General features: G+C 41.2%; 1 protein-coding gene across 7 annotated transcripts in view; it reads left to right on the top strand.

Annotated features, from left to right (window-relative positions):
• SLC7A2 (solute carrier family 7 member 2) overlaps nt 1-12,080 on the top strand; it is a 185,534-nt gene extending 173,454 nt beyond the window's left edge. For all 7 annotated transcript variants that reach the window (XM_033944290.1, XM_033944272.1, XM_033944241.1 and 4 more), the window contains 4 exons: nt 3,197-3,399; nt 3,507-3,673; nt 8,674-8,782; nt 11,425-12,080. In XM_033944290.1, coding sequence (XP_033800181.1) covers nt 3,197-3,399; nt 3,507-3,673; nt 8,674-8,782; nt 11,425-11,615 — 670 coding nt within the window. In that variant the 3' untranslated portion in view covers nt 11,616-12,080. The remainder of the gene's footprint in view (nt 1-3,196; nt 3,400-3,506; nt 3,674-8,673; nt 8,783-11,424) is intronic.
• Nucleotides 12,081-14,782: the final 2,702 nt, after the last annotated feature.

The following is a 14,782-nucleotide window of genomic DNA, read 5'->3' as shown; positions in this document are numbered from 1 at the left end:
TTTCTTTCTCTGAGAGATCCCATATGCAAGGCTTATAGCCCTCTTTTACTAAGCCACGGTAGAGGTTTCTACCAAGTCCTGGAGCACTAAATGTTCTAACGTTGCTCAGACACTCAGAGAATTGCTATGAGTGTCAGAGCAGCAGCATCATAGCATTTGGTGCTCCAGGCCCTGGTACAAACCTCTACTGTGGCTTAGTAAAAGGGAGAGGGAGGATAGGGATATGCTCTTATTCTTCATTGAAATAATTGAGTGAAGAGAGACTTAAGAGGGGGTGCTGCAAAGTTTTCAGCTCAACCAAGAAGAGAATGACATGGATATGATTCAATCAATGATCTGAAATAAAGTAAAAACATAGAATTTTGTTTCTACAAATTGACACTTAATGAAATAAGGTAACACTACAGTGGTAAAATAACGCTCAGAATTTAGGAAGTTGGTTGGTTGGGCTGAGAACTTTTCAGCACCCCCTTGTATATTTAGAATTGTCTTAAGCAGCATTAGCATAATAAAAAATGAACACTTTGAAAAAAACAGAACAAATATGGTTACTTTAATAGCTGTAATAGTTATATTAAAAATCTATTTTCCGCACTGTCACAAAATTCTAAGCAGAGTACAATTCAACATACACAACAATAAAAACCTAAAATCAAAAAGCAATACAGATAAACTAAACAATGGAGAACCACTAAAAAGAGATTAAGCTTCCAGTTCTGTAAAATATTCATTAACATCTGCATTCTTTTAGACATCAAATTTAGGCTGAATCAGACCGAAAAAAGCCTCTATAAATAAAGCTACCTTCAGTTGTTTCCTAAAAGTACAGTACTTTTCTATCTTTCTAATGTCAGTAGGAAGTATAGATAAGTTGTTTCCATTCAAATACGTATGCTTCTCATTGAGAATGATAATTAGAGGTCTGAACAAGATGACACTGTTGGGTATTTGGAAGCTGTAGTCTTCTTGAATTTTGTGATTGTGATTAGCAGGCCAGAATATATGGATTTAAAGTTGATATAAAATAGGTTGTAGCTTCTCCAGAAAAAAATCTTATAGACCAAATAAAAGATTTTAAATGTGACTCTGATAAATAGGAAGCTAATGAAATGAAGAAAGAATGGTCTAATATGGTAATTACAAGAAGAACCAGTCAGGAGTCCTGCAATTGAATTTTCAACCACCTTGTAGTGCTTTTATCATGGTATATGGGAAACTCAGAAATAAAGAATTCCAATAATCTAGGCATACCAAAAGAAGAGACCAGAGGGCCACTGTAAGAATTGGTTTAAATCTTGACAAAATCTAAGATAAAAAGTATGAAGATGAAATCCGATGAAATCCTAAATTCTGAGTATTATTTTGCCACCGTAGCTGAAAAGAGTGTTATTTTATTTCATTAAGTGCCAATTTGTAGTAATGAAATTCTATGTTTTTACATCGTTTCAGATCATTGATTGAACCATATCCACGTCATTTTCTTCTTGGTTGGGCTGAGAACTTTTCAGCACCCTTTCGTAACTTTCAAGTTAAAATGATGAAATAGTTCGACACCCACCTGAGAGGACTTAACAAGGATCTGTGTTTCCTATCATATTATAAACTACAAGAGCCTGGAATGCCCTTCTAACACCCATAAGAACAGAACTGATACCTCACTTTCAGGAAAAGACTGAAAACGTTCCTATTTGATAAATTCCTTTCAGCTCAGTAACTGCCCCCCTTTTTCCATGACAATGTTTCAAACAGTCCTCCTCAACATGATGTAATTACTTCCCCTCTGTAACTTTTTCCCCTATTGTAACAGTGTAACCTTCCTGTAGGATGTGATGTAACTTTTCCCCCATGTTGCTGCATGGGCCTCTTATCTTGTAAATTGCCTTGAACCTGTACTGGATAAGTGCGATTAAGAAATCCTGATTAGATAAACTATAAAATTATTCTACCTTGTCACTTTCTGGTTACCCATCCACTTTTTCTCTACTTCTTCCTTCCTCTTGAGATTATTAGAATAATTTTCATGTTTCACTTACATAAATGGTTATATTGTCATCTTTTGCTCATACTTGCCCTGAAAAAAAGTTCTGCTTTCAAAAGCTTGTCAGAAAATGAATTGAGACCAATAAAAAGGTAGACCTTTTTGTTTTTGTTTTATTTCTATATATTACTTAAATAGTTCTTAATACCCAGAGCAGATTACGCCTACTTTTTTGTCCATGCACATCAAAATTAGCAATTATTGCAAAACCTCTTTCTTTTAATGACTTGGGTAATTCTATAAACTGGCACTTCAGTTTAGGTGCCCCAATGCTTACATATGGCACTAATTCTATAATAGAATCTTGGCGCCAAGATATGGTTATAAAATAATAACATAAGATAGCATTGATGCACCCATATTTAGGCACTTCTGCTTATGCCAGTGGCAGGCATAAGTTGGCATGTCTGTGAGTCTTACATAATTTGTACTATTCTATAAACTACACATTTAACTGGGAGACATGTCCTTGGCCTGTCCATGCTCCGCTCATGTGTACGTCCCATCGCAGTTAGGCACAATGGCACTTGGGCCCTAATTCTATAAATGATCCCTAAAGTTAGGTGCCTAGATCAGTGTGTCTAGCTGATATAAGCACCTAACTTAATTAAAAGGCTTAATTGGCACAAATAATTAACAATTAGCATCTTATAAGTGATGTAAATTGCACTTAATTGGAAGGTAGTTGCCTACCACTTTGAGGCAGGCTCTTAGACCAAGGCACCTACCAGAAAATAGACATGATTAAGGGGACAGATTGTGGGTGTGTTTGTCATGTAGGTGCCTGTTTTACGCATTAGCACTGGTAGGCGCTTAACTGAGGTACACTCATTTAGGCCAAGAAAATCCTTGCATAAACAGGGTGCACCTAAGATAAGGATGCCTAAGCCCACTTTAGATACCACTAAGCGAATTAGAATTGCGCTAAAGCAGGGCCTTAGTTGCTACCTTTATAGAATAGCACACAGTATACATAGGCACCTAACTGTCCAAAGATGGTGTCTTTCTACATAAGTGGCACGGGCCTCTAGGCATCAGTGATAGAATTACTCTGTTAGGATTGTTTTCAAACTTGGTGCATGTTATGTGTTGTTGTCAGATCATTTTGTGGATGGAAAGTCAACTTGGGTTGTTTTTTTTGTTGTTGTCTTTGCTAAGGTATCAGCCCAGTTTAATATATGAGCGACCCAGCAGCTCTGCTGAGAAAGAGATGTTGACAGCATCTGAAAGAGAGTCTTCGATAAGTGAATCGCAAAGTATATTTAAAGAATCTGGCTCTTCCCTTCATGCACTTTTATATCCTTCCATTCTACCTACAGAATTGTCTGCTTCTATAGTTAGTTTCTTGGTTGGTCTGCTAGGTAAGTCACACCTGTCTGATTATGCATTTATGAGGTGTAATTGATGATACTGCATGATTGTAATTGACACAGAGCTTAAACCTGCTTGTTGGCATTTTTTTAAACAGCTTTCCTAATTTGTGGATTGAGCGTCCTTGCGACCTTTGGGGTTCAAGCAATCGCTGACCTAGAACCATGGAGCATTGGCCTTCTTGCTGCATTTGTATTACTCTTAATGTTCATAGTACTTATCATTTGGAGACAGCCACAAAACCAACAAAAGGTTGCTTTTATGGTAAGGTGACGATATGGGATTACATTAGTATTCTGGAGTTCTAGTGTTCAGTCATTAACATGAATTTAAAAACATTTCTTTTTCTACTGAAGTGTACTGTGCAGTGGCTTTTGAAAGGGAGAGAGGAGGAAGTCTGTATCTTACTGCATAAGTTAAATCATCCACCAATTAGTGTCCATATACATGAGTAAATGACTAGAACACTGACGTTGATGTGCATTTTTTGCAAACTTAAATGTACAGAAATTACCCCCTATGGGCCATATTCTATATAAGATACCTAAAAACTCAGTGCCATAAGGACAGCGCTTAGTGTGATTCTATAAAATGCCTCCAAAGTTATGCGCTATAGAATCACGCTTAGCAGCCGTATGCATGACTAACATGTATATGCACCCATTTAGACTAATAAAAACCTAAAAACCAGACCTATATACCTGCACCTAGGTTGTGCATGGATCGGGTGTATTCTATAACAGGATACCTAACTTGTAGGAATGCCCATGACCTGCCCATGCCTTTCCCCTGGCCATGCCCCCTTTTGAGATTTGTGCACTAGAATGTATATGCACCATTTTATAGAATGCACTTAGGGCCCCTTTTACAAGCCATGGTAGTGAGCCCTGGCGTAGCAAATGCGATGCAGCCCATAGGAATTGATTGGGATGTGTTGCATTTGCCGCTTGGGAATCGCTACTACGGCTTTGCAAAAGGGGTTCTTAGAAAGTTGTCTGCATAAATTCTAATTATAGCCAGTTATTATTTAATTGCCAATTATTGGCACCAATTAACTTGTTAAATTAAGTTGCGCACGCAAATCGGCAATGCACATGGATTTGCATGTGCAACTTTGGTCGCATTATACAGAATCAGGCCCTGTGACTCAGATTCTCTAACCGGCGCCGTTGTTGGCAGCCACCTTAAAAAGCGGCTGCTGATCACATGTCAAATCATTATTTAGAGCATCATGCCTGTGCAAAGTTGGCGCCAGAAATATAGGCCAGGATTTTCTGCGCGCCTCTATAAATGCTTTACAACACCTAACACCACTTCTGGCGTTAGTGATGCATTAGGCGCAGTAAAGCATCTATGGAGATGCAATTCTGGTGCCATTTTTTATGCGCCAGTAGGCGCCTTCAAAATCAGTTTAAAATGTCATTTAGATGGCGTTTTTCATTAAGCTTGGGTGCCTAAAAAAACGGTGCTGTTTATAGAATCCAGGCCTATGTGTGTAGTGATGCTGTGGTGAGGATTGCATCCATGGTTGCTCCATGCTGGTAACCCCAGCATTGGAAGACATACCTTCAGTTATATTCTCCCGTCTCTGACTCTCTAAACCAGTGTTCTTCAATTGCTGATGTCCCTCTCTGAGTCCCGCCTATTTTGTTTCAACTTCCTGTTTCCGAATAGGCGAGACTCACAGAGGGAAGGCGCCGACATTGGCAGCCTGTCTTGATCGCCTGAGACTGGGTGGAACAACAGCCTTCCGCCAACTGCGGTGGTGTTGGCGGAAGGCTGTTGTTCCACCCAGCCTCAGGCGATCAAGACAGGCTGCCAATGTCGGGGCCTTCCCTCTGTGAGTCTCGCCTATTCGGAAACAGGAAGTTGAAACAAAATAGGTGGGACTCAGAGAGGGACATCGGCAGCCTGTCTTGATAGCCGCCCCTGCCAAGTCGCTGAAGAGGGCCGTGGGGAAGGTGCAGGTGGAAGGGAAGAGAGCTGCAGGTACAGGTGCAGGTGGAAGGGAAATGATCAGTGTGCGCTGAAGCAAGAGGGAGCCTTCAACAGTGGCTGTCTCCCCTCCCAGCAGCTCTCGTACTTGCCAGGGCAGTGATTCACTGTCAACTTCCTTTTTCCTCAGAGGCGGCAATGGACCCAAGGCTGCCTAAGTAAATCGCTGCTGCAGGCAAGTACTGAGAACTGCTGGAAGGGGAGTAAGCCGCTGTTGGAGGCTGGGAAGCTGCTGGATAAAGGGAGAGCTGCTACTGGACAAGGAGGGAGGTAGAAGGAGAGATGCTGCTGGGAGGGGAAGAGGGAAAGGGATGGGAAGAGAATTACTGTTGGATAGGGGGAGGAGGGAAGGGAGAAGGAAAAAAGGAAGGAAACAGCTGGCAGGGAGATTACAGGAGGGGAAGGGGGTCAGGGTGGAATGCAGAGATCAGATGAGGGAAAGGGGAGAGAGAGGAATGAGAAAGTAGAGAAATTGATGCTAGAAAGGGGGTCAGCAGAGAAATGAGAGAGGAATAAAGATGCTAGATCTGGTGTAGAAGAGATAAAAATGAAGAAAGCAGTGAAGCTGGAATGAATGATGTAAAAAGGAGAGAGGAGGCACAGGCTGGATGGAAAGGGGAGAGGGGCATAGAAAGAAGTCCGATACATATGGAAGGGGGAGAGGGCAGACAGTGGATGGAACGAGCAGATGCTGGATTGAAAAGACAGGGCAGACGCTGGAAGGAAAAGAGTGAAAAGAAGATAAAAGCAGAAACCAGAGATAACAAAAGGTAGAAAAAAAATAATTGTATTTCTATTTTGTCATTAGAATATATCAGATTTGAAATATATATCCTGCTAGAAATATATTTCAACTGGGGACTACAAAGCGGCAGTGCTTCTTTAGCTTCCAGCTGGCTTGGAGTGCTCTCGTACCAGGGGTCACTCCCCCTAACACTATTCCTGTCATATGTGACTGCCGTATTCTGTTAGCATGATATTTCAGTGTAGCATTCTGTAATAACTTGGCTTGTTCAGTTTTCTTGATAGTAGAGGGGATATATGTGAAGGGGAGGGGAGACAGGGGTTTTGTTGGTATATTGCTCTGTATATTTGTATTTATAAAATGACAATTGTACATAATATTGTTTCATTTTATACTTTAATAAAATATGTTCAATATAAAATCATAACTGCGGCTTGTGCAGATGGGATCAGATGGTTTGCATGGACCGAGCTCACAGAGACGGGGCGGAAATGGTTTTTTAAAATTTCAGCCTTAGAAGTTTGCCGGTTCACAAAATAATTCTTTTAGTTCTGCCGGTCCATGGGTGTAAAAAGGTTGAAGAACACTGCTCTAAACTTTCATGTAACTGAGCAACACTGAAGTTGCTGTCTTCATTTCTTCTGCCTGTGGACCACCAACCCATTCCAATCTCTAGACCAGTGATAGGCAAATAGAGGGCTGCAGGAATGTCAGTGCTATCCCTAGCGGACCACAACATTATGTAACACTGGAGCCAGAAATGCACAGATAAATAAATTAGTAAAAATGTAAGTAAAATGATGGGAACAAACTGCTGGAGTAGTTGATTTTGAAAATATTTGCAGATACAGTATTTAAAATTGCCAAAACTCTGCCTAATGACATTTTCTGTGTATACTTCCTGTGGTCTCAGAGTCTGCTTAGAATTTAGTGATGGGCTGCAGGTTGTCCACCCCTGCTTTGAACTCTGTCTCTCCTGAACCTGTTTAAATCTGTCACAGTCTATCTCTGGTGGTATGCTATCTCTGTTATTAAAGAATTATTTTTTCTGGTTCTCATGAACCTTCCTTCCTAAAACTTCATATCATAACATTTTTTTTCCTTGATTGTCCTTTTTGGTAGAAGATTTTACCTTCATGTTCATTATTTAACATGTAAAATGTTTTAATAATCTTTATCTTGTCCTTTCTTTGGAGTAGAGAAGTAGTATAGGGTGATCAGGTTACCCATTCCAGAAGGGAGACTTTGACCAGTCCTGGTTTTAAACTTACATCCCAAAGCAGTGTACTATTTGTAGTCTGTGATTCTATCAATTGAAATAAGTGCTGCAGGTCCCATAACGACCAAGATGTGGTTGGCAGAAATCCAGGACTGGCCAGAGTGTTTCCCTTCTGGAATGGGTAACTTGTTCATCCTAGAGTAGTATAATGGAGTAGTATAATATATATCCTGCTAGATATATATTTCAACTGGGGACTACAAAGCAGCAGGCTAGAAACTGGATGGCTCAGGTTCAAATCCCATGGCTGCTCCTTGTGACCTTGGGCAACTCACTTAACTCTCCATTGCATAGAGTCTGTTGTTGGGCTGCTTTCAGCAGCAGCGCCAATCTGGGTCATGCACCTAACATTAGCATAGTGGGACTTCACACTATCCAGGCGAAGGTAATGGCAAACCATTCCTGTGTCAAGCCAAGAAAACCACAAGAGGGTTGATGGTGTCCCTCATTCTGTGGTTACCAGGAGTGAGTTCAACTCAAGGGCATGACTGAATCTAGACCCTCTTTCTATTTCCTCCTGTGACTACATTTTGCATGTTTTCGGTCTCCCTTATAGAGTTTGATGCACAGGCATTGCACACTCTGTATAGCTCTTCTCTGAACTACAGTACTCCCCCGAAATTCGTGGGGAGTTCCAAGAACCCCGCAAATTTTGACAAACCACGAATATGGTTTTTATAGGCAGGAGAGGGCAGCTGGGGCGCAGAGGCAGGAGCAAAATCACTTGCGGTATGCTCCGACCGCCTCTTCCTGTTGCTAAAGTCAGGCTACACCAATCAAGAGCTGCTTTGACACACAGCTCTTGATTGGTGTAGCCTGAATTTAGTACAGGAAGAGGCGGTCGGAGAATACCTCAAATTAGTGAATCTGCAATACGCGAACCGTAAATTCATGAGGGAAGACTACTTCCATCCTTTTAATGTCCTTAGCAAAGGTATGGTCTCCAGAACTGAACGAAGTATTGAATAAAAGGTCTCATTATTTACCAATAAAAAGACAATATTATCTCCTTTTCCCGCTCATTGTGCCCCTTCTCGGGTAACTGAGCATACCATTGGCTCTCCCTGCCTCATAGACTTTTATATGTTTATATGGGAGCGAATTTTGTGTAGCCCACTTTCTGGGTTTTGCACGCAGTAAATCTTTCTTAAAACTGTCTTCATTTTAGTGTAATTTGAAAGATGTGCCATGTTTATGATATCCCGATGTCTTATTACATTGTCTGTTTTCCCTCCCTCCTTTCAGGTTCCTCTGCTGCCGTTCTTGCCAGCGTTCAGCATTTTGGTGAACATTTACTTGATGGTGCAGTTAAATGGTGAAACATGGATCAGGTTTAGCATCTGGATGGCACTTGGTAGGTGGTTTTCTCATTTTTAATACTGTATATTGGTTATATTAAGGGCAGTTGTATAACAGGGTTCCTGATAGGAGTCCTTATAAAATACTTACATAACAAGGTAGATACCCATGCAGTATATAGGCACGACAGCTGGTGTAACTAGAAGCACCTAAATGCCAAAGGTTCTCAACCTACTCCTTGGGATACACAAAGCCAGCCTGGTTTCCAAGATATATCAACAATGAATATGCATCCGATTGGAGTGGGGGGTTTCCTCATGCTTCTCACTGCACGGTCAAATGAGCTTAGCTGAGAACAAAACACTAAATCAAGTGGAAGCACAGATCACAACTGAAACACTCCAATCAGATAACCTGGATTTACTTGTTCTACTGACTAACATCCTTCCCTCAAGGGTCTTTGAGACTTTGTGGTCTAATAAGAAAGACATTGTTATGGTACTTTCTCTTTAGCTTTTTATTTTTATATCTTTATTCTGTTCCTTCAAACAAAAATAGTACAAAGAAAAAGGCATAAATTCCATTCATTCAAATGTAATACAAACTATAGCCAAAACAAACATCGATGAACAGTTTTCTATAAATTTCAAAACATTGCCCCTGCCCCCACCCCACTTTTCTATAGCTGCATCATAGTATGCTTTTGACGGAGCGATCAAAGAGAAAGACAGCATCTGATAAAATCCTGGAGCAAAACCATCCAGTCCGGGTGCTGTCTCCCTCTTAAACCATCTAACCACTTGCTGAATCTCCTTAGCCTGAAGTGAGCTGTTAAAACTAGCCAGAGCTGTTTCGGAGGAGCTGTTTTATAATAAAAAATTTCATTAATAATAAAGATTTAACCCCCCCCATGAATATGCATGACATAATTTGCATAAAATGGAGGCAGTGCTTACAAATTAATGTTATACATATTCATTGTAGTTAGCTTGAAAATCTGACTGGCTGGGTGTGTTCTGAGGATCTGCTTGAGAGCCTCTGCTATAACATATATTTGTGTAAGACCTGCTGAGGCTGTGCCCAGGATGTGAACTTCCCACTATACAACATAGGTATGTACAGAAAAGTCCTTAGATGGAAATTTGGCATGTATGCACATTCTTGCATATGTACTTGTATTCTAAACATCCATGCGCATAAGGCAAGCATAAATGTTAGCTCCCAATGTATAGAAAGACTCTCTGGAGAAGAAAGGGAGAACAATATAGGAACTTTAGTCCCTCCTCTCTGATGTCAGGGGCAGGACTGCAGCAGAGGCAACATACTTCGGAAGCCAATGGCAGCCTGCTAGGTTCGCTCTGTAGGCTGCCGTAATTAGCTCAGTGGCAGTCACAGCGCGGAGACGACCTCTCTCGCTGGGTGCGGTAATCAGTTTGGAGGTAAGGCCCCGCCCATTGCGAGGGTCCCATCGGGACGCTAGATCTGAACACTAGGAGTGAGAGTGAGAGGAGGCTTCCAAAGGACCTTGAGACAGCTGGGCGCTCACAGAGGCTAGGTAGAGCCGTATTGGGTGCGGGCATTTAAAAAGGTACGACGGGGTGTTTAAAAAAAGTATCTTCACTGCATAAGACACACCGACATTTCCACCCAATTTTGGGTGGTAAAAAAGTGTGTCTTATGGAGCGAAAAATACGGTAGGTCAGTAAAAATGATCAAAGTATTGAAGAATGCTGCAAAAGAATGTGGTCCAAATTACTCCCACATGGTGAACGGAATGCCTGGTCAATAACATTAAACTCAACATAGCAAAGATGTGAACGTGCTCAGTTAATCTTATATGAGGGGCTTCTGACACTTTACCAATGTTTATTAGTTGACATAAATAACATTGGCAAGCAGACGAGAGCTAACATGTTTGAGAAAAAAGAGAAAAATGGTTACAAGGTTCAGGCCTGAGCAGCTTTGAATATCAGTGCACACATAGGAAGCACTTAAGTTCTGATATGCTTTCTGTGATGTTTTGATGACAGCATACAGTATGTACTCTAGTTTTATGAACATTTTTGTGGTTTAGCTTAACCTTTTTGTACTTTGTTTTGAGTATTTATTTTTTTATAATGTTTTTGTTTGACTCTCATCTAATATGAAAACTGACTTTGCTGTAAAACAGAAGACAAACAGTAAAACCTTGGATTGCAAGTAACTTGGTTTGCAAGTGTTTTACAAGATAAGCAAAACATTTTATTAAATTTTAATTTGATATACAAGCAAAGTCTTGCAATACAAGTACATACAGTATACACACATCACATCATCACAACTGAGCCGATGATTCTTCTCTCTCCCTGACATTGCAGGAGAGTGTACTGACTGTTCTAAACAAGCAATTTGGCCTTTATCTCCCATCATGTTTCTATGTTACATACAGTATTTTGTATTAAACTTTTTGGGTTGTGCAGTTTCTATTATTTCTTATGGGGAAATTCACTTTGATATATGAGTAGTTTGGATTACAAGCATGTTTTCAGAACGAATTATGCTCGCAAACCAAGGTTTTACTGTACTTTAAAAATGTATATTCAATAAGTCAATCTAAAGTATGAAATATCTTTCCTTGCTTTCTCCCATTAATAAGTCCTTATTCCTTTATTCTAGTGTTTCTGTTTTACTGACAATGACTGCTATCTTTCTTCTCAGGTTTTCTGATTTACTTTGCATATGGCATCAGACATAGTCTTGAAGGTCGCAAAGGTGAAGATCAGTACGAAGATTCAGATTCTTTGAATTGTGGAGAGGAGGAAAAGGCATGCATGGACAGAGAAGATGACCCGGACATTGCAAAAGAAAGCGATCAATTTATTTCATCTGAAAGGACAAGTACATGCTAGTGTTAGTGACCTGCAGGGCAAGAACTGCAAAGCTCTAGTGTGCGTGTCTTTTTAAGTAATGAAGTGTGACAGAATGTAGTCGTTGCACTAAGTTGTTCTACATTTGCTGCCAACAGATTTTGAGTTACACTTGTGCATCTTGATCGCGTTTGGCCCCAAATCAGCTGCTGGCTCATTTTAGGGGAAGCACTGGTATGCTGCATTGGCCATTTGGCTGAATCCAAAAAGCCATTTCGTGGAACACAGACACCTCCTGGGACATGAGCGACACAACTTAGAATGGCCCCAGCCCTCCTGGTAATTGGAGAGAGAGCAGTGTATTAAAAAAATCAGTTCTGTTCTTTCCCCCACCCCTCAAATTACCCACCTGTTCAAGTTTCAAGTTTTTGAGTTTATTTTAAATTTGTAATCCAACTTATCAAATTTCTAAGCAGCGTACAGTGATTAAATATGAAATTTACGGGGTGTACAAACTGGTATCAATACTAGACAAATGGTTACATTAATGGACCTCGGTATGAAACAGTAGGTTAGAGGGTAGAAATACAATAATGAATAGGATAGAAAGAAATATGGTAAGTACATTCTGGTCCTTCTATTTTTTTGGAGTCCAGGACTTTTCCATATGTGCCATTTTCTGCCATTCAGGAGTGTTTCGGGTGCTGACCCCGTCAGGTCAGTATAGTCACCTGGTTCTTCTGCAAAGAAGTCTCTTGATGTTCAGGATGGCAGAAGACTGTGCTATCTGCCTGCTTCATGTTCCTACTGGAGTGGAAGAGAAATCAAAAAAGGAAAATAGAAAGGGACAGAGAAATAAGGTGTGCTGCTGTTTTTGTTCTGTCCAGTGAAGGTAGGGCCGTGACAGTAGAGTCTCGATTATCTGACGTAGACTGGACCGACAGGTTGTTGGATAATCAAAAAGTTGAATAATACGAGGGGTGTGCTGAAACATTCTCAGCCCAACCAAGAAGAGAACGATGTGGACACGGTTCCGTCAGTGATCTGAAACAATGTCAAAACATAGAATTTTGTTTCTGCAAATTGGCACTTAACAAAATAAGATAACACTCTTTTCAGGTACAGTGGTAAAATAACACTCAAAATTTAGGAAGTGGGTTGATTGGGCTGAGAAATTTTCAGCACCCACCCCCCACCCCCCCGTACACAAAAAAGTGGATGAAGAATAAAATTGAATGCATATTTCAAAAAATTAAAAGAGTAAAAAAGTTCAAAATGTGCCCAAGAATCTTACCTAGCACTGATGCTTTATAACTTAAGAACATAAGCAATGCCTCTGCTTGGTCAGATTTGAGGTCCATCGTGCCCAGCAGTCCGCTCACGCGGCGGCCCAACAGGTCCAGGACCTGTGCAGTAATCCTCTATCTATACCCCTCTATCCCCTTTTCCAGCAGGAAATTGTCCAATCTTTTCTTGAACCCCAGCACTGTACTCTGCCCTATTACGCTCTCTGGAAGCACATTCCAGGTGTCCACCACACGTTAGGTAAAGAGGAACTTCCTAGCATTTGTTTTGAATCTGTCCCCTTTCAACTTTTCTGAATGCCCTCTTGTTCTTTTATTATTCGAAAGTTTGAAGAATCTGTCCCTCTCTACTCTCTCTATGCCCTTCATAATCTTGTAAGTCTATCATATCTCCTCTAAGTCTCCTCTTCTCCAGGGAAAAGAGACCCAGTTTCTCCAATCTCTCAGCGTATGAAAGGTTTTCCATTCCCTATATCACATGCGTCGCTCTCCTCTGAACCCTCTCGAGTAACGCCATGTCCTTCTTAAGGTACGGCGACCAATATTGGACGCAGTACTCCAGATGCGGACGCACCATCGCCCGATACAATGGCAGGATAACTTCTTTCGTTCTGGTTGTAATACCCTTCTTGATTATGCCTAGCATTCTGTTTGCCTTCTTAGCGGCCGCTACGCACTGTGCCATTGGCTTCATTGTCATGTCCACCATTACCCCCAAGTCCCTTTCTTGGGCACTCTCATTTAATAACATCCCTCCCATCGTATAGTTGTATCTCGGGTTTTTGTTTCCCACATGTAATACTTTACATTTCTCAACATTGAACTTCATCTGCCATCTCGTCGCCCATTCCCCTAGTTTGTTCAAGTCCCTTTGCAATTCTTCGCAGTCCTCTTTAGTCCGAGCTCCACTAAATAGTTTGGTGTCATCCGCAAATTTTATTATTTCGCACCGTCCCTGTTTCTAGATCATTTATGAATATATTAAATAGCAGCGGCCTGTGCACCGAAGTCCTGCGGGACCCCACTCGTGACCCTCCTCCAGTCCGAGTAGTGGCCCTTCACTCCTACCCTCTGTTTCCTACCTGCCAACCAGTTTCTGATCCATCTATGTACATCTCCTTCCACCCCATGGTTCTTCAGTTTCATGGCGTTCATGGGGCACCTTGTCAAAGGCTTTTTGGAAATCTAGATATATGATGTCTATGGGGTCTCCTTTGTCCATCCGTTTGTTAATTCCTTCGAAGAAGTGCAATAAGTTCGTTAGGCACGATCTCCCCTTGCAGAACCATGTTTTCTTTTATCAGTGCTTCTGCCATTTTCCCCGGAACCGAGGTCAAACTCACCGGTCTGTAGTTTCCCGGGTCACCTCTTGATCCCTTTTTAAAGATGGGCGTAACATTGGCTATCTTCCAGTCCTCCGGGATCATGCCTGTTTTCAGGGATAGATTGTAAATTTGCTGCAGTAGTTCCGCTATCTCCTCCTTTAATTCCTTCAGAACCCTTGGATGGATTCCGTCCGGACCCGGGGATTTGTCAGTTTTTAGTTTTTCTATCTGCCTGCATACATTTTCAAGGCTCACTTCCATGGATGTTAATTTTTCTGCTTGATTTCCATTGAAGAATTGCTCAGGTTCCGGTATGTTGGATGTGTCTTTGTTTGTAAATACAGACGAAAAGAACATATTAAGTCTTTCTGCCACTTCTTTCTCCTCCTTCACCACTCCCTTCCTGTCTCCGTCGTCCAGCAGTCCCACCTCCTCCCTAGCCGGTTGCTTCCCTTTAACATATCTAAAGAACGGTTTGAAATTTCATGCTTCCCTGGCTAGCCTCTTTTCATATTCTCTTTTGGCTTTTCGAACCACTCGGTGACATTCTTTTTGATACTTCCTGTGCTCTTTCCAGTTC

This window comes from Geotrypetes seraphini, chromosome 1 (assembly GCF_902459505.1).
Source record: "Geotrypetes seraphini chromosome 1, aGeoSer1.1, whole genome shotgun sequence".
Classification (NCBI taxonomy): Eukaryota; Metazoa; Chordata; class Amphibia; order Gymnophiona; family Dermophiidae; genus Geotrypetes; species Geotrypetes seraphini.
This window is presented reverse-complemented; position numbering and strand designations above follow the sequence as displayed.